General features: G+C 38.8%; 2 protein-coding genes across 2 annotated transcripts; both read right to left on the bottom strand.

The window, feature by feature from the left end:
• Window positions 1-213: 213 nt before the first annotated feature.
• On the bottom strand, window positions 214-6,658 carry LOC125785853 (B-cell receptor CD22-like). The gene is made up of 6 exons (XM_049470034.1): window positions 6,584-6,658; window positions 2,671-2,722; window positions 1,167-1,511; window positions 838-1,089; window positions 477-737; window positions 214-218 (listed from the first exon to the last, which is right to left on the bottom strand). The coding sequence occupies exons 1-6, from the start codon at window positions 6,656-6,658 to the stop codon at window positions 214-216; spliced, it is 990 nt and encodes a 329-aa protein (XP_049325991.1).
• Window positions 6,659-9,606: 2,948 nt separating this feature from the next.
• On the bottom strand, window positions 9,607-16,932 carry LOC125785851 (B-cell receptor CD22-like). Its single transcript, XM_049470033.1, has 7 exons — window positions 16,888-16,932; window positions 16,613-16,782; window positions 11,939-12,174; window positions 11,606-11,857; window positions 11,238-11,505; window positions 10,941-10,986; window positions 9,607-9,666 (listed from the first exon to the last, which is right to left on the bottom strand). Exons 1-7 carry the CDS (start codon window positions 16,930-16,932, stop codon window positions 9,607-9,609), a joined length of 1,077 nt encoding a protein of 358 aa, XP_049325990.1.
• Window positions 16,933-20,445: the final 3,513 nt, after the last annotated feature.

Genomic DNA, 20,445 nt, shown 5'->3' with positions numbered 1-20,445 from the left:
CTCCAGCATAACCTGTTCCATCACATCTGATCCAGATCATGAAGGAGATTAATTAATCATGTTTTATTGAGTTACATTAGATGTGTTGATTTGATCTAAAGGAAATTACTGCCACCTCCTGGTGAACCTCATAATTACATGTGCTTATCAGTGATTAATAAGATAAATTTACCTGATTTGATCCAGTACCTTCAGATCCAGCAGCTCTTTTCTTCATCCTGTGATGAAGGAACACAAAACCAAACCTTTACATAACAGAACTTTCTGAATGAGGAGACTTAGAGCTAAACTGTACTGACCTGTAGATGAAGAACAAGATCATCAGAAAGAGAAGAAGAAGAAATCCTCCTCCTCCTCCCACTGTGATCCAAACTGCAGATCTGATCTGATTTTCTGAGGGAAGAAGATCATTTCCATCACTTTACTGAGTCTTTATTTAAATACTGGAACTATTTACATTATTATTCACCACCTACTCTGAACATCAATCATCACAGATCCATTCTGAACTCCAACTGTATTCTGAGCTTCACAGTAGTACAGTCCAGTGTGATCAGCAGTGATGCTGATGATGCTGAAACTCTGTCCAGATCCTACAGGTGAGTCTCCACCTTCTTTAAACCAGGTGTAGTTCTCCACAGGTGGGACTCCATCACTGCTGCAGGTCAGAGTCACTGAACTTCCCTCCACTATTCCACCAGAGGGACTGATGGACACTGAGACGCTCTTTGGAGGATCTAGAGACAGATCTGACTTTAGCGTTTCTTGCTAATCTCTAATATCACTGTGTGGTTCAACCATTCCCAGAGTTTAGAGAAGAATGAGAACTTTACTCACGTCTGACTCTGAGAGTTTGAGCAGTAGAGGGGAGATGTTCAGATCCTCTTACAGCACAGCTATAACTGCCTGCATCCTCACTGCTGACTGTCTGCAGGTGGAGCTGCTGATTCTTCTGGATCATCTCTGTGGTTAAAGGACGTCCATCTTTGTACCAGATGAATGTTGGATCAGTCAGACTGCAGGTGGTTTTACACGTCAGAACTGCTGATTCTCCTTCTGTTACTTCTCCAGGAGATTCTACATGGAGCTCTGAGATCATTTGAGAATCATCAGGAAATTGATGTGTTACAACAAGAAAAACATTGAGAAGCTCTGCTTTAACTTACCTGTAACTCTGAGTTTTATTCCAGGTGTTCCCATCCATTTCTGATCTTCTACATCTGTTAAGACTCTGAAGCAGTACTCATGTTCATCCTTCTTCATTACGTTACTCAGTTTGAGGGCGAAATGATTTATTTTATCAACTAAATACTCAACCCTGCCTGAGAAACTTGAAACTGTACTCAGATCAGGTGTATCAACACCCTTAACTGGGTCTATGACCCAAAATGTCTTATTCACTGTAAGATGTTCTGGATGTGTAAAACTTCCATTCATAAACACTGTAGATCCATTTAAAGCACATATTTCCTGCTGGATGTAATTGCTACTCCACTCTGCTCCAGAAGCTCCTGAAACATAAGATGCAGTAAAGATCTGATTACTGAGGCTGGAGATTATCAGACAGAAACTCCAGCAGCTACTGAACAACACTGATCTGATTCTGAGAAAAAACATAAAGAGAGAAGAGCTCTGAGGTTCCTGGAGTTCTAGAGAGAGTCTAGTTCTAGTCCAGAACAGTTTAATGATCAGTTCAGCAGTGACTCACTACAGTCATGATGAAAGAGAACAGTGAGGGAGATAAAGTGAGATGTTTCAGTGATGGAGTTACAGTAGGATCTTCTGACTCACCAACAACCATCAGCAGAAACACCAGAGGAAGTGACATCATCAGCCTGCACAACATCAAACAATAAAGCTTTATACTTAAAGATAAAATCATACAAAAAATAAAACAATACAAACACACCACTGTACACACACATACACACACACACACACACACACATATATATATATATATATATATATATATATATATATATATATATATATATATATATATATATATTAATACAGTATAGAGAGAGTACATCAAATGATAGAAATCATTTTTGCATTACAATCAATACTGATCCATCTCAACCAGTATTGAATTAGAAATAGGAATGATCTAGCACATTTACCTCAAAGGCAACTTTTATGATTGATTTTCTACAGTTTTATAGTTCAGACTTTTAAATATTGCTATAAATAAATAAAAATTACAGAAATTGAGCTGTTTTTACCTCTCTGAACTGAGTGTCGTCTGCAGCAGGAGAAAAGCGAGTGAAAACTGAAGAAACAGCACTGAAGTTAAAGCTGATATAGCTTGTGGTTTATTTCGGTCCTGCATTCATTTAAATAATACTGTAACTACTTCCTGTTTACAGAACTGTCAAAGACATGCACACAGTAATAAGATAGTAGTGCTCTGCAAACTAATTTAACTCAATTCAGTCCAATAACTTTTTACTTATTACTGCAATTAAAGGGTAACATGTTCAGTACTTGTCTTTTAAGACTATATAATAAATATATAAAGGATTATTATAAGGGAACACATTGAAACACAGAGTAGAAAAGGTAAAGTAAATATCCTAGAGATTTCAGCTCTTCCCCAATCACCAATCATAACCCTCTAACACTACTGATACTGATCACAAACCACACAAACTACTTGTAACACACCTGAATCTACTGCTACAGACCAGCCTGGATGCACAAGTGCCGACAAGGCATTCTACACGAGAGCAAGGAAGACCACACCTCCTCAAAACGACCAGGTACTGTGCCACCACTGTCAACCCATGGAAAGGATGTGCACAACAGCTTGCAGATGTTCTCATGAACATTTTCAACAGTTCTCTGAGTACTGCAGACCTTCCAACGTGCTTCAAGACTAGCCTGGATGCACAAGTGCCAAAGAAGTCTCGAGTGTCCTGCCTCAATGACTACTGTCCCATCGCACTTACTCCAATCATCATGAAGTGTTTTGAGAAGCTGGTCATGAGGCACATCAAAAACCATCTCCCCTCCTCACTGGACCCTCTGCAGTTTGCATATCGTGCAAATAGATCAACAGACAATGCCATCTCTACTGCACTCAGTCCACTGCTGTTCACTCTGCTGACTCATGACTGTACTGCAAAGTACAGCTCAAACCACATCATCAAGTTCACTGATGACACAACTGTAGTTGGCCTCATCAGCAAGAACGATGAGTCAGCATACAGAGAGGAGGTGCAGTGACTGACGGACTGGTGCAGAACCAAAAACCTCTCTCTGAACGTGAATAAAACCAAAGAGATGGTTGTTGACTTTAGGAGAGCTGCATCCGCAAAGCCACCAGCATCTTCAATCTGATGCCATCCAGCAGAAGATATAGCAGCATCCGAGCCTCCACTTCTAGACTCTGCAACAGCTTCATCCACCAGGCAGTCAGACTCCTCAACATACAGAGCCTGCACTACCAGACTCTGCAACAGCTTCTTCCACCAGGCCGTCAGACTCCTCAACATACAGAGCCCCCACTACCAGACTCTGCAACAGCTTCTTCCACCAGGCAGACTCCTTAACACATAGAGCCTCCACTACCAGACTCTGCAACAGCTTCTTCCACCAGGCAGTCAGACTCCTCAACACACAGAGCCTCCACTACCAGACTCTGCAACAGCTTCTTCCACCAGGCAGTCAGACTCCTCAACACACAGAGCCTCCACTACCAGACTCTGCAACAGCTTCTTCCACAAGGCAGTCAGACTCCTCAACACACAGAGCCTTCACTACCAGACTCTGCAACAGCTTCATCAACAGACAGTCAGACTCCTGCTGTATTTATTTTATTTATTGTAATGCTATAGGTTTATTTACATTACTCTCGCACTTTGTTTTTCTATTGTTTGATGGTCCATGTTGCACCATGGTTCCGGACGAATGTAATTTTACTACACTGTGTACCTGTACTCAGATGTAATGATAATAAAAGCCTCTTAACTCTTGACTCTTTTGACTGTGTTTGTGGGCTGCTGCTTGGTTGCAACTGTTTACTTGAGTAACCAACAGTTGAGCTGACCCTGACCTGAACACAGATCTCTATCAGCCTCCAGATCTTCACACATTTGCATATTCTCACTTTAGAAGATGGGCCTCCTCACAGTTCAGCTGACAGCCAGTAAATGATGTCATTTCCTCTTTAGTTCTGAAATAAACCCCAGCAGCAGAAACTCATCTCCTTCTTACCATCAGCGCTCTGGATTCAGAAGATATAAACTCATAATTTAATACATAATTAAATATTAATAATGATTACTTTATGAACATCTCCACCAATCCTGATGATCATTAAAGTGATAATTGTTGTTATTGTTTGGGAAATGAGAGCAGGGGGGCGCTGTTTAGTCTGCTGTGTGAAATTAGTGGCTTTAACACAGTGATCTGTGAAGCTGAGGGATTTTTGGCTTTAATAGTATATTTAATTCAAGGCAAATGTGAAATATTTGACACACACATATACTAAGTTGTCAGGGTGTGAGATAGCAATGAAATCACGACATGTCTTGCACAGGATGTAAGGTAGGCCCTCTATTTGTAGCCTCTTGAGCCTCAGTCCTGTCAATACCCACATCATCCTTCCAAAAAAACAAAAACAAATCAATTTAATGATGTACCTGTTTGATTAGAAAACGCCAAAAATATTGTATTATTTTATTTTTTAAGTTATAAGCAGTGCCAAAATTGGCACCCCTGCCAAAAAGTGCAACCAATGGACACTAAAATGCTATGGGGCTGCAAAAGTGTAAAAAACAGGTTTTGTGCTAAATTTGACACCCATGCTTAAAAGTGCACCACCATGGTCACTAAAATGCTATTGGGCTAGAAAAGTGTGAAAAAGATGTGTTGTGCCAAATTTGACATCCATGCCAAAAAGTGCACCCACATGAGCACTAAAAACACTATCGGGCTGCAAAATTTTAAAAAGAGGTGTTGTGCCAAATTTGGCATCCATGCCAAAAAGTGCACCCCATGGGCCCTAAAAAATAATATTAAGCTACAAAAGTGTGAAAAGCAGATGTTATGCCAAACTTTTGCACCCCTGCCAAAAAATACACCCCCATGGGCACTTTAAAAATGTTTAAGCCACAAAAGTGTGAAAAAACAGGTGTTGTTCAATTTTGTCACTCCTGCCAAAAAGTGCACCCCCATGGGCACTAAAAAGACTATCGGGCTGCAAAATTTTGAAAAAGAGGTGCTGTGCCAAATGTGGCAAATACGCCAAAAAGTGCACCCCCATGGGCTCTAAAAATGTTATTAAGCTATAAAAGTGTGAAAAGCAGATTTTATGCCAAAATTTTGCACCCCTGCCAAAAATACACCCCCATGGGCACTTTAAAAATGTTTAAGCTACAAAAGTGTGAAAAACAGGTGTTGTGCCAAATTTGGCACCCATGCCAAAAAGTGCACCACCATGGGCACTAAGAATGCTATTGGGCTGATTCATATCTGATTCTGAGAGAAAACACAAAGAGAGAAGAGCTCTGAGGTTCCTGGAGTTCTAGAGAGAGTCTAGTTCTAGTCCAGAACAGTTTAATGATCAGTTCAGCAGTGAATCACTACAGTCATGATGAAAGAGAACAGTGAGGGAGATAAAGTAAGATGTTTCAGTGATGGAGTTACAGTAGGATCTTCTGACTCACCAACAACCATACTAAAACACCACTGTACACATATGTATATATATAGAGAGTACATCAAATTATAGAAATCATTTTTTGCATTACAATCAATACTGATCCTTCTCATCCAGTATTAAACTATAAATAGGAATATTTGAGCACAATCTGTTGTTGACAGGCTACTTTTATGATTGATTTTCTACAGTTTTACAGTTCAGTAAAATTTTAAATATTGCTATAAATATATAAAGATTACAGAAATAGAGCTGTTTTTACCTCTCTGAACTGAGCGTCGTCTGCAGTGTGAGAACAGCATGTGAAGACTGAAGAAACAGATCCGAGGTTAAAGCTGATAAAGCTTGTGGTTTTTTCTGGTTCTGCATTCATATACATATAATACTGCACCTACTTCCTGTTGACAGAACTGTCAAAGAAATGCACACAGTAATGAGTTAGTAGTGCTCTGCAAACTAGTTTAACTCAATTCAGTTAAACAACTTTTTACTTATTACTGCAATTAAAGGGTAACATGTTCAGTACTTGTGTTTTAAGGATATATAATAAATATATAAGGGATTATTATAAGGGAACACATTTAAACACAGAGTAGAAAAGGTAAAGTAAATATTCTAGAGATTTCAGCCCCAATCACCAATCATAACCCTCTAACACTACTGATACTGATCAGAAACCACACAAACTACTTTTAACACATTTGAATCTACTGCTACAGACAGGCCTGGATGCACAAGTGCCGACAAGGCATTCTACACGACAGCAAGAAAGACCACACCTCCTCAAAACGACCAGGTACTGTGCCTGTCCTCAGCTGATGTGCGGAGAACTCTACTCAGAGTCAACCCACGGAAAGCCCCAGGACCAGACAGCATACCTGGCAGAGTGCTCAGAGGATGTGCAGACCAACTCACGCATGTTCTCATGGACATGTTCAAAATTTCTCTGAGCACTGTGGCCGTGCCGACATGCTTCAAGATGACCACCATCGTCCCTGTGCCAAAGAAGTCTCGATTGTCCGCCTCAGTGACTACCGTCCCATTGCACTTACTCCAATCATCATGAAGTGCTTTGAGAAGCTGGTCATCCACCAGGCACTCAGACTCCTCAACACACAGAGCCTCCACTACCAAACTCTGCAACAGCTTCTTCCACGAGGCTGCCAGACTCCTCAACACACAGAGCCTTCACTACCAGACTCTGCAACAGCTTCTTCCACCAGGCAGTCAGAATCTTCAACACACAGAGCCTCCACTACCAGACTCTGCAACAGCTTATTCCACCAGGCTGTCAGACTCCTCAACACACAGAGCCTCCACTGCCAGACTCTGCAACAGCTTCTTCCACCAGGCAGTCAGACTCCTCAACACACAGAGCCTCCACTACCAGACTCTGCAACAGCTTCTTCCACCAGGCAGTCAGACTCCTCAACACACAGAGCCTTCACTACCAGACTCTGCAACAGCTTCATCAACAGGCAGTCAGACTCCTGCTGTATTTATTTTATTTATTGTAATGTTATAGGTTTATTTACATTACTCTCGCACTTTGTTTTTCTATTGTTTGATGTTCCATGTTGCACCATGGTTCCGGATGAATGTAATTTTACTACACTGTGTACCTGTACTCAGATGTAATGATAATAAAAGCCTCTTAACTCTTGACTCTTTTGACTGTGTTTGTGGGCTGCTGCTTGGTTGCAACTGTTTACTTGAGTAACCAACAGTTGAGCTGACCCTGACCTGAACACAGATCTCTATCAGCCTCCAGATCTTCACACATTTGCATATTCTCACTTTAGAAGATGGGCCTCCTCACAGTTCAGCTGACGGACAGTAAATTATGTCATTTCCTCTTTAGCTCTGAAATAAACCCCAGCAGCAGAAACTCATCTCCTTCTTACCATCAGCGCTCTGCATGCAGAAGATATAAACTCATAATTTAATACATAATTAAATATTAATAATGATTACTTTATGAACGTCTCCACCAATCCTGATGATCATTAAAGTGATAATTCTGCTGTTATTGTTATGGTTACTGTGTCTTTAAGCAGTAGTGAGGGGTGATGATTCTGTCTGCAGTTTGGGAACTGAGAGCAGGGGGCGCTGTTTAGTCTGCTGTGTGAAATTAGAGGCTTTAATACAGAGATCTGTGAAGCTGAGGGATTTTTATATTTAATAGCAGCAAAGATCAATCCCATTTATGAAGAAATGGATATTTATAATAACAAGCCAAATGTGAAATATTGATATGTACACATTTACAATAAAGGGAATGAAATAAATACCTAAATAAATAAAACTAATTATGCAGAACTAAGAAAATACTAACACTACTACTGCACTACTTATATAAATAAAAATAGAAATAATTCAAGTTTGCTTTTCATTTATAAAATCAGCCCAAAACTCCAAACTTGCATTTGTCAACTTTATTAAAAGTAAAAAAATTAAACCAATACAGCTTTTTAATGCAAAGAAAAAGAGAAGATCATGATTAAAATACAATAAAAACTCAATCAAATATAATCTGTGTCTCCACTCTGATCTTTCTGTCTGAATTAACTCTTTAACTCTCTTTATTTACATCTATAACTGGATAAATATCCAATCCTAGACTCCATCTCTGTCTCTGCTCTTAAAACACAGATGATTCTCAATTCTATTTCTAACAGAGTTACAGATTTTATTACAAAAAAGAGCTTTTAGACCCGAAATTCAGACCCCTGGAGTGTTGTCCTCATTCATGAGCTTTCTGAGGACCCGACCTTCCACACATTTCCAGAAAAGAACGATACAATGCTGAAGCTACACACAATATAAACTCTATGATCCCTATCTTACATCCTGTGCAAGGCATGTTGTGATGCTCATAGCTATCTTACACCCCTTACATCTTACACTTACACCTGATGGGCGTGGTGTTCTGGAAATGAGGTGTGTTCAGGTTCATTTCTGGAGTTTTGCTTGTTTATCTTGGTAACAGAAAACACAGGAGCTCCACTGACTGAATACAACCTAGACAGACGCCAACAGTCAGACGTTCATCGCTATCTCGGCAACCTTTACATCAACAATAAACAGAATAGTAAATAAAATAACATTGCTGTTCCCGTAAATGAGCTGCTGGAGCTCCTTCACAGCGTCAACCAGCAGCTCAGTTTCCTCTGCTGAGAAGAGTTTGTTGGACACGTCCAGGTAGCTGCACCGTTACAATAGCAATCCACCAAAGTCAGAGCTCACCTGATCTACTCTTAAAGAGAATGATGAGCAAGAGACACTCTGATTGGTTTATTTCACATTACACCCAAAATTAACCACACCCATGATTAATTAAGAGATTTGGTACATGGCTTTTGTGCGGTTTCAGTTGCGCAAGGTATACTTTTCCTGTTGTTTTGATAGCAAAGACACATTGACACATCCTAAATTAAGCTGCAGGGAGCACAGTTGATGACTATAGATCACTAAAATACGGCTCTATTACACTACAAAAAAGAAAACATAGTTGAATTGTATTATTTTTACAATGAATATTAAAAAATTGTCTTTTAATCCACTAGTAGATACGTTTAATTGAAAGAGAGAGCGGCCCTATTGCCCTACGATTCAAAAACAAAAGAAGAGAAAGAAGAGCAGAAGAAAAGAGAGTTAGAATAAACAGTAATGTATAATAGAATAAATGTGCCTCTCTTCAGCAGGTGAGATCATTCTCCAGGCTGATCTTCTTCTCAGTGTTGGATTCTCAGCGTCTGAAAAAGGAATAAAGTCAGTAAAGTGTATCAGAACTGGTCTACAGTCTCCCACCTTCACTCCAACAGTCTAATCTTCAGTCTGAGGAAATAAATCCAGGTTAGAACTCAGTCTGTTACCTGGAAGAAGGTACTTATGTTCTGTGTTAAAGTGTGATGATCTTTAAACTGTGGAACTCACTGCTAGAGGGTCTGAGGGTCCAGAGCTTCATAGGTGTCGTCAGTAGACCTGGCCTGAGCAGCCTGTGGGAGGGAGAGATAGAATAAAGCAGAAGATGAAAGAGAAGAATGAAAGATCTCCACTGGGTTTAGAGAGCTAGGAACTCTTTAAAGATCTAGAGGAAGATTGATGGAGATCAAGAGTCTAAACTCATCAATCAGGATCACTTTCAACACTTTAAACCACTCTGATTCACTATAGAACACTGGTTTTGATCTGTTTTAGTTCTAACTCTTATATTTTAACTGCTCTCATGTATATAAACACCAAGTTTCCTCATTAACTTTGATTTTGTAACATTGGCCTATGCTAGTTTTGCATTTATTAAGATAAAACACCAAATTTTGACTTCTCATAGAAACAATGAACATTTCACATGCACAAAAATGCGTTTATTATATTTATTATATCGCTTTTTCCAAAATTTCCCAGTTCTTTCTTTAGTAGTGTGCACTTGAATCCAGTCTGTTCCAAAATAACAAAGACAACATGAAAAATCTGTGTAAAAGCCTTAAAAACCCATCAGGAATTACATCATTTTAATTCCCCCAATCACTTCCCATCAACAAAAATAGCCTAAAAACATTCAGAACTGAAAACTTTTTTATTTCTGTCTTCATAAATTGTCCACAGAACGAGCAAAATGCATCTGCTGGAATGAATGATGCCTAAATTAATGATCTAAATGAACTATAGCTCTTTACACAAGTTCACTTCCTCATCAGAACATCGTATGAAATGATTGGTTATTCAGTCCCATAAAGTTCTAGAAGGTTCTACACCATTCTGGAAAGTTCTAGATACTTCCTGATAGATCTCATAGTTCTAGAAGCTTCTCGAAGTCTAAACTCAATATCTATACAGAATATTTCTCAAATATTCATAAAATAGATCAATTTCTAATATTTATTAAAAAGTACATGTTGTGTAATCAGAAGTTCTGATTCAGGTTTAGCTCTTAGATCAGCACCTTGGACAGCACCCTCACCTTTTCTCACTTATATCCCATAAACCTTACAGCTACACCTACTGCCCCCTACAGGACACAGTGTGGAATTACAGCATTACAGTGATTTTCTAAAGCAGTGTTTTAATTCTGGTTCTGGATCCAGTGAACTGCAGCTTCTCCAGCATAACCTGTTCCATCACATCTGATCCAGATCATGAAGGAGATTAATTACTCATGTTTTATTGAGTTAGATTAGATGTGTTGATTTGATCTAAAGGAAATTACTGCCACCTCCTGGTGAACCTCATAATTACATGTGTTTATCAGTGATTAATAAGATAAATTTACCTGATTTGATCCAGTACCTTCAGATCCAGCAGCTCTTTTCTTCATCCTGTGATGAAGGAACACAAAAACAAACCTTTACATAACAGAACTTTCTGAATGAGGAGACTTAGAGCTAAACTGTACTGACCTGTAGATAAAGAACAAGACCATCAGAAAGAGAAGAAGAAGAAATCCTCCTCCTCCTCCCACTGAGATCCAAACTGCAGATCTGATCTGATCTGCTGAGGGAAGAAGATCATTTCCATCACTTTACTGAGTCTTTATTTAAATACTGGAACTATTTACATTATTATTCACCACCTACTCTGAACACCAATCATCACAGATCCTTTCTGAACTCCAACTGCATTCTGAGCTTCACAGTAGTACAGTCCAGTGTGATTAACAGTGATGCTGATGATGCTGAAACTCTGTCCAGATCCTACAGGTGAGTCTCCACCTTCTTTAAACCAGGTGTAGATCTCCACAGGTGGGTCTCCATCACTGCTGCAGGTCAGAGTCACTGAACTTCCCTCCACTATTCCACCAGAGGGACTGATGGACACTGAGACGCTCTTTGGAGGATCTAGAGACAGATCTGACTTTAGCGTTTCTTGCTAATCTCTAATATCACTGTGTGGTTCAACCATTCCCAGAGTTTAGAGAAGAATGAGAACTTTACTCACGTCTGACTCTGAGAGTTTGAGCAGTAGAGGGGAGATGTTCAGATCCTCTTACAGCACAGCTATAACTGCCTGCATCCTCACTGCTGACTGTCTGCAGGTGGAGCTGCTGATTCTTCTGGATCATCTCTGTGGTTAAAGGACGTCCATCTTTGTACCAGATGAATGTTGGATCAGTCAGACTGCAGGTGGTTTTACACGTCAGAACTGCTGATTCTCCTTCTGTTACTTCTCCAGTAGATTCTACATGGAGCTCTGAGATCATTTGAGAATCATCAGAACAGGAAAGTGATTTATTAAAACAGGAAAACATTGAGAAGCTCTGCTTTAACTTACCTGTAACTCTGAGTTTTATTCCAGGTGTTCCCATCCATTTCTGACCTTCTACATCTGTTAAGACTCTGAAGCAGTACTTATGTTCATCCTTCTTCATTACGTTACTCAGTTTGAGGGTGAAATGATTTATTTTATCAACTAAATACTCAACCCTGCCTGAGTAACCTGCGACTGTTGTCAGATCAGGTGGATCTTGCTTTGGAACTGGATCTATGACCCAAAACTTCAGTGTGACTCTACAATTGTCTGGATGTGTAAAAGTTCCGTTCATAAACACTGTAGATCCATTTAAAGCACATATTTCCTGCTGGATGTAATTCATACTCCACTCTGCTCCAGAAGCTCCTGAAACATAAGATGCAGTAAAGATCTGATTACTGAGGCTGGAGATTATCAGACAGTCAGAAACTCCAGCAGCTACTGAACAACACTGATCTGATTCTGAGAGAAAACATAAAGAGAGAAGAGCTCTGAGGTTCCTGGAGTTCTAGAGAGAGTCTAGTTCTAGTCCAGAACAGTTTAATGATCAGTTCAGCAGTGAATCACTACAGTCATGATGAAAGAGAACAGTGAGGGAGATAAAGTCAGATGTTTCAGTGATGGAGTTACAGTAGGATCTTCTGACTCACCAACAACCATCAGCAGAAACACCAGAGGAAGTGACATCATCAGCCTGCACAACATCAAACAATCATTAAAGTTTTTTTTACTTAAAAATAAAACAATATAAAACACAAAACAATACAGAGCACTGTATATATGCATATATAGAGAGTACATGAAATTATCGAAATCATTTCTGCATTACAATCAAAACTGATCCATCTCAACCAGTATTAAACTAGAAATAGAAATATATGAGCACATTCAGTTCACAGGCTACTTTTATGATTGATTTTCTACAGTTTCACAGTTCAGTAAACTTTTAAATATTACTATAAATATATAAAAATTACAGAAATTGAGCTGTTTTTACCTCTCTGAACTGAGCATCGTCTGCAGCAGGAGAACAGCGAGTGAAGACTGAAGAAACTGCACGGAAGTTAAAGCTGACATAGCTTGTGGTTTATTCCAGTTCTGCATTCGTATATATATATATATATATATATATAAATAATACTGTATCTACTTCCTGTTTACAGAACTGTCAAACTTAATGCACACAGTAATAAGCTGGTAGTGCTCTGCAAACTCATTTAACTCAATTCAATTCAATTCAGTAGCTTTTTACTTACTACTTATTACTGGAATTAAAGGGTAACATGTTCAGTATTTGTCTTTTAAAACTATATAATAAATATAATAAAACTACTATAAAAAACACATTTACCACTACTGATACCGATCAGAAACCATGCAAACTACTTTTTACCTGAATCTACTGCTACTGACAGTCCTGCTGCATGAGGGCCTGTACTTGTGTCCTGGTGCACAAGGGCCTGTACTTGTGTCCTGGTGCACAAGGGCCTGTACTTGTGTCCTGCTGCACGAGGGCCTGTACTTGTGTCCTGGTGCACAAGGGCCTGTACTTGTGTCCTGCTGCACGAGGGCCTGTACTTGTGTCCTGGTGCGCAAGGGCCTGTACTTGTGTCCTACTGCACGAGGGCCTGTACTTGTGTCCTGGTGCACGAGGGCCTGTACTTGTGTCCTGGTGCACGAGGGCCTGTACTTGTGTCCTACTGCACGAGGGCCTGTACTTGTGTCCTGGTGCACGAGGGCCTGTACTTGTGTCCTACTGCACAAGGGCCTGTACTTGTGTCCTGGTGCACGAGGGCCTGTTCTTGTGTCCTGCTGCACGAGGGCCTGTTCTTGTTTCCTGGTGCACGAGGGCCTGTTCTTGTGTTCTGGTGCACGAGGGCCTGTACTTGTGTCCTGCTGTACAAGGGCCTGTTCTTGTGTCCTGCTGCACGAGGGCCTGTTCTTGTGTTCTGGTGCACGAGGGCCTGTTCTTGTGTCCTGCTGCACGAGGGCCTGTTCTTGTTTCCTGGTGCACGAGGGCCTGTTCTTGTGTCCTGCTGCACGAGGGCCTGTTCTTGTGTTCTGGTGCACGAGGGCCTGTACTTGTGTCCTGCTGTACAAGGGCCTGTTCTTGTGTCCTGTTGCTTGGTTACTAATGTTTATTTGATTAAACAACAACTGAACAAAGATCAGTATCAGCCTCCAGATCTTCACACATTTGCATATTCTCACTTTAGAAGATGGGCCTCCTCACAGATCAGCTGACGGTCTGTAAATGATGTCATTTCCTCTGTAGCTCTGAAATAAACCCCAGCAGCAGAAACTCATCTCCTTCTTACCATCAGCGCTCTGGATTCAGAAGATATAAACTCATAATTTAATACATAATTAAATATTAATAATGATTACTTTATGAACATCTCCACCAATCCTGATGATCATTAAAGTGATAATTCTGCTGTTATTGTTATGGTTACTGTGTCTTTAAGCAGTAGTGAGGGGTGATGATTCTGTCTGCAGTTTGGGAACTGAGAGCAGGGGGCGCTGTTTAGTCTGCTGTGTAAAATTAGAGGCTTTAATACAGAGATCTGTGAAGCTGAGAGATTTGTATATTTAATAGCAGCAAAGATCAAACCCATTTATGAAGTAATGGATATTTATGATGTGTATTATTATGTGATTTTGTAATGGGATTTTTTGAAATATTGATATGTGCACATTTGAAATAAAGGGAATTAAATAAATACCCAAACAAATCAAACTAATTATGCAGAACTAAGAAAATACTAACACTACTACTGCACTAACATCTCTAATAATAATAATAATAATAATAATAATAATAATAATAATAATAATAACAATAATATTATTAATATTAATAAAAATATAAAGAACTGAAGTTTGCTTTATCATTTGTAAAATCAGCCCAAAAGTCCAAACCTGCGGTTAAATACCTGGTCAATTACCTGTTTTGGGCTTTTTGAATTCAACCGTCTCCCATTTGGTTTAAACAATGCTACAGGTTTCTCCTAACAACTGATGGAAATGTGTTATAAGACCTGAGTGGGAAATGAAATTCATCTACATAGATGACATTGTAGATTTCTTACCATATTTGAAAAAAAAAAACATCTGTTTCATTTCTGTGAAGTCTTCTTAAGGTTACAACAAAAAAGACCTTGAATCCTCAAACTTTAAAAAGTATATGCATGAGATATATGATAATCTAGAGCTTATCTTGTCTGGTAAAGACACCCAGACATATCCAGAGACAATTCAGGCCACCCAAATCTATCCTGACCTAGCTTTGAAATTGTAGCAAAGATTTTGCCCAAAATAACAATTATTCTGAAAATTCCAAAAAATAGCAATAATACCAGTTTGTAATGTGGTTTACAAAATAAACAACCCATATATCTTATAATGGGAACTGCTAATATAATTGTTAAACAGTATCAACAGGTTATAAAGGGGCATCTAAAAGGTAACGATGCAATTTGGAAATAAGTCCTGTGGCTAAAATTAAATAAAAAGAAAACGTGTTTTGAGAAACTATGCATGTAAATGTAGAATTTTTCAGCCTATGAACCGGTCATACCATCTTCAATGATATTTTTGGTATCCTGGGAAACTCCAGCTTTAACTTTTTCTTTTTAACTTTTTAAAACAACTCTGCCCCCTATGAGCTGACATGGGTAACAACACTGAAGAGTAACCATCACCAGCATTATAAACTAATTCAAGAATTTGATTAGCATTCAGACTTTTCTTTACTTTTTATTTGCCACGTTATTTTGCCTACATGAGAGAATCACAGCTGGAATCATAAACACACATAAAAAAGACATTTTATTAAAAGTTTTCAATATAAACCAACATGTAAAAAAACAACCGTATAAGAAATATACACAACATCATTTCTATAGGCTCCCACATTGAACCCTTTGGGACTCAACTGAAAAACTGACAATCAAACAGTTTCTCCATTTATATCAAAAACTCAAAAAACAGGTTTAAATCTGTTAAAATCTTTCAACCTTGTAGAGATCTGTCAAAGAAGCTTTTGTAACATTTACACTTTTAAAGAGCATATGTTGAGGCACTAAACTAGAAAATTCCCAAATAAAAATGACCAACAAATAATATTGTAAATAGAAATAATATTCATGTAATAAACTGCATGGAAAATGTAAAAATATGAACAATAACATCAAACTACTTACAGAATATGCTAATAGCTATGAGATAAACAAATACCCTAATATGAAACCAAGAAAAGCACAATATTGAGTAATTTCTAAAAATACGGCAAATCAAATAAATTTACAATTACAATTAGACTCTCTTGCATAGTCTTATAATCTCTCTCACACATCATAAACCTCTATTTGACTCTGTCATAGACGACTGAAGCATCATCCACTTTCTGTGACCTATAAAACAAGAGAAATGAAACGGTACATTTTACATGATTATAAGCATTAAATATAGATTTTTGAAAGAATCAACTACTCCCATTGTGTATATGTATATATTCTTGAAAGTATAGCTGAAACTGCATTAAAGCTGAGAATGTTCTGTTTTTGTAAAGATTTAAAATATTACTTGTCTTTCTGAAGATTCTACACAGTAAATTTAACCAGTGTTAAATATGAAACTCATCCGGTAGCAGCAGCATCAGCGTGACGGTGGTGGAATGTAACACTGGCCTACTGGAGCTCCTCCTGCTGGTCAGATCTGATCACAACATCAGGTTTTCTACCAGTCCTAACTGTAGCGTACTGAACATCATCATCATGATCAGGAGCTCCAGAGGAAGCATCACCTGCAGTCTCTACAGGTCTGGATCTGCTGTGAGTAACGGTGGCGTACTGGACGTCATCCTGAAGAAGATCATTCATTATAAAGATTCTAAACATCTTATTTACTGAAGACTGAATAGAAACATCACTGAAATATGATGGATTGTGTTCTGCTGGATATTTTACCTGATCTGATCCATCCTGATCAGATCCAGCATCTCTCTTCTTCATCCTGAAACAACAGAACACTTACAGTGTTTAACACAATGCTATAAACCAAATGAAGTTCTACCATGTTCTACTAAATTCTACTGACCTGGAGATGCAGATTAAGACCAAAATAAAGAGAAGAAGAAGAAGAAGAAGAAATCCTCCTCCTCCTCCCACTGTGATCCAAACTGCAGATCTGATCTGATTTTCTGAGGGAAGAAGATCATTTTCATCACTTTACTGAGTCTTTATTTAAATACTGGAACTATTTACATTATTATTCACCACCTACTCTGAACATCAATCATCACAGATCCATTCTGACCTCCAACTGCATTCTGAGCTTCACAGTAGTACAGTCCAGTGTGATCAGCAGTGATGTTGATGATGCTGAAACTCTGTCCAGATCCTACAGGTGAGTCTCCACCTTCTTTAAACCAGGTGTAGTTCTCCACAGGTGGGTCTCCATCACTGCTGCAGATCAGAGTCACTGAACTTCCCTCCACTATTCCACCAGAGGGACTGATGGACACTGAGACGCTCTTTGGAGGATCTAGAGAAGACAAAACAAGATTTTTGAGAATTTAAAGTTTCAGGAAATGGACCAAATAAAATATAATAAAACATCATAAACGTACACAGAACATTTAAAGAGACAGCAGTGGATCTTCTCTCTCCGAGTTCATTACGACTCTGGCATGTGTATTCTCCACTGTCCTCAGAGCTGATGTTGGGAATGCTGTAGGTTCCTCCTGTTCCTACTGATGATGATCCCTTAAACCAGGTGTAGTTCTCCACAGGTGGGTCTCCATCACTGCTGCAGGTCAGATTCACTGAACTTCCCTCCACTATTCCACCAGAGGGACTGATGGACACTGAGATGTTCTTTGGAGGATCTAGAGACAGATCTGACTTTAGCGTTTCTTGCTAATCTCTAATATCACTGTGTGGTTCAACCATTCCCAGAGTTTAGAGAAGAATGAGAACTTTACTCACGTCTGACTCTGAGAGTTTGAGCAGTAGAGGGGAGATGTTCAGATCCTCTTACAGCACAGCTATAACTGCCTGCATCCTCACTGCTGACTGTCTGCAGGTGGAGCTGCTGATTCTTCTGGATCATCTCTGTGGTTAAATTACGTCCATCTTTGTACCAGATGAATGTTGGATCAGTCAGACTGCAGGTGGTTTTACACGTCAGAACTGCTGATTCTCCTTCTGTTACTTCTCCAGGAGATTCTACATGGAGCTCTGAGATCATTTGAGAATCATCAGAACAGGAAAGTGATTTATTAAAACAGGAAACCATTGAGAAGCTCTGCTTTAGCTTACCTGTAACTCTGAGTTTTATTCCAGGTGTTCCTATCCATTTATCTGTTTCTAGAGTTGTTGTGACTCTGAAGCAGTACTTATGTTCATCCTTCTTCATTACGTTTCTCAGCTTGAGGGCAAAGTTTTTCTTTTTATCAACTAAATACTCAACCCTGCCTGAGAAACTTGTATTCAGATCAGGTGAATCAACACCCTTAACTGGGTCTATGACCCAAAATGACTTTTTCACTGTACGCTGTTCTGGATGTGTAAAGGTTCCGTTCATAAACACTGTAGATCCATTTAAAGCACATATTTCCTGCTGGATGTAATTCATACTCCACTCTGCTCCAGAAGCTCCTGAAACATAAGATGCAGTAAAGATCTGATTACTGAGGCTGGAGATTATCAGACAGTCAGAAACTCCAGCAGCTACTGAACAACACTGATCTGATTCTGAGAGAAAACATAAAGAGAGAAGAGCTCTGAGGTTCCTGGAGTTCTAGAGAGAGTCTAGTTCTAGTCCAGAACAGTTTAATGATCAGTTCAGCAGTGAATCACTACAGTCATGATGAAAGAGAACAGTGAGGGAGATAAAGTGAGATGTTTCAGTGATGGAGTTACAGTAGGATCTTCTGACTCACCAACAACCATCAGCAGAAACACCAGAAGAAGAGGAGGAGGAGCCATCCTGAGTGACATCATCAGCCTGCACAACATCAAACAAACAGACTGATTCAGAATAACCATAAATAAATACATTAATATACAATTTTACTCACATTTTAATACATAATTAACATGTTTTACTTAAAAATACACTGTATACATACATTTATATGTCGAGTACATCAACTTATAGAAATCATTTTAGCATAACCATCAATACTGATCCCTCTCATCCAGTATTGAACTAGAAATTCAGATCAAATATTCAGTTCAAAAGCTACTTTTATGATTGATTTTCTACAGTTTGTTGAGAATATTGCAGAATAAACTACTGCAGTTCAGTAAACATTTAAATATTGCTATAAATATATAAAGATTATAGAACATTTAAGACAGTAAAAACATATTCATCAATCATTTATATATTAAAATTCAATCTGTCTTTACCTCTTTGAACTGAGCGTCGTCTGCAGTGTGAGAACAGCGAGTGAAGACTGAAGAAACTGCGCTGAAGTTAAAGCTGTTGAAGCTTGCGGTTTATTCCGGTCCTACATTCGTATATATAAATAATTCTGTACCAACTTCCTGTTAACAAAACTGTCAAACTAAATGCACACAGTAATAAGCTGGTAGTGCTCTGCTAAATCATTAAACTCAATTCAGTTCAGTAGCTTTTTACCTACTACTAATTACTGGAATTAAATGTAACATGTTCAGTATTTGTCTGTTAAGAACATAATAAATATAATAAGGCCATTATAAAAGAACACATTTAAACACAGAGTAGATAGATAAAGTAAATGTTCTAGAAAGTTCAGATTGAAAAAAAAGAATCTTGACCAGAGCCATTTACGAAGAGTCTGAACACTTTCTGTTTCCCTGTTTTATCAGAAAATTACTGTTAAACACTAGAGGGAGCTCCCGAGTGAGTCCTCTATGGATAGTGGTGAATGGGAGGAGCTAAAAGCTTAATACTTAAGTTGAGTTCTTTGTATTCCTGTAATTTTAGAAAGTGTTTTACTAAAAAAGCAAAGAAAGTTGGCCTATATATGTACATTTTTAAACAGGTTTTACACGTATAATTGGACTTTAAAAGCTTTTTCATTTTGATATTTTGGCCTCACTTTAAGTGCCTATTCTCCACTCCAAACATTTGAGTTAAGTTCTCAATGCTGAGCCAAGAGCAGTATTAGCATTAGCTGCTAATGGCACTAAGCGCTAAACTCTTTTTTGTTCAGAGATATTATCGGCCTGTAGCCTGCTGCTAATCCCGGCCAGAACTGCTGGAGCAGTATTAGCATTAGCCGCTAACTGTGCTATCGTAGTCACGTTTCTGGGGAGGTGCACGTTGGGCTACGGCGTAGGGTTGATACAGGAATATAAAAGGGTCAGACTGGAAAATTAGTATTTAAATTAGTGTGCCGGTCTAAGTGTGTTGTTGGAGGGGCACTAGCCCCCCCAGAACCACCCCTGCACCAAAATTACAGCCCAATATGGTGAACACACATGACCTTTAAGCTACAGTGAAAAACTTTATCATTAATCTAAACCCCTCCC

This window comes from Astyanax mexicanus, chromosome 21, assembly GCF_023375975.1.
Source record: "Astyanax mexicanus isolate ESR-SI-001 chromosome 21, AstMex3_surface, whole genome shotgun sequence".
NCBI classification, from domain to species: Eukaryota; Metazoa; Chordata; class Actinopteri; order Characiformes; family Acestrorhamphidae; genus Astyanax; species Astyanax mexicanus.
Note: the sequence above shows the minus strand (reverse complement) of the source record. Positions and strands in the feature narration are given on the sequence as shown.

Bases quoted from the DNA above. Each gene is read 5' to 3' on its own strand.
- LOC125785853 (XM_049470034.1), bottom strand. From the start codon at position 6,658: ATGGTGGTCATCTTGAAGCATGTCGGCACGGCCACAGTGCTCAGAGAA. The intron at 1,512-2,670 runs GTGTGTTACAAG...CTTATGTTTCAG, and splicing joins GTCTGTAGCAGTAGATTCAG to GAGCTTCTGGAGCAGAGTGG. The intron at 1,090-1,166 runs GTAAGTTAAAGC...AAATGATCTCAG, and splicing joins AATAAAACTCAGAGTTACAG to AGCTCCATGTAGAATCTCCT.
- LOC125785851 (XM_049470033.1), bottom strand. From the start codon at position 16,932: ATGAAGAAGAGAGATGCTGGATCTGATCAGGATGGATCAGATCAG. The intron at 12,175-16,612 runs GTAGGCCAGTGT...AGACAATTGTAG, and splicing joins GACCAGCAGGAGGAGCTCCA to AGTCACACTGAAGTTTTGGG. The intron at 9,667-10,940 runs GTAAATTTATCT...TCCCTCCCACAG, and splicing joins AAGGTACTGGATCAAATCAG to GCTGCTCAGGCCAGGTCTAC.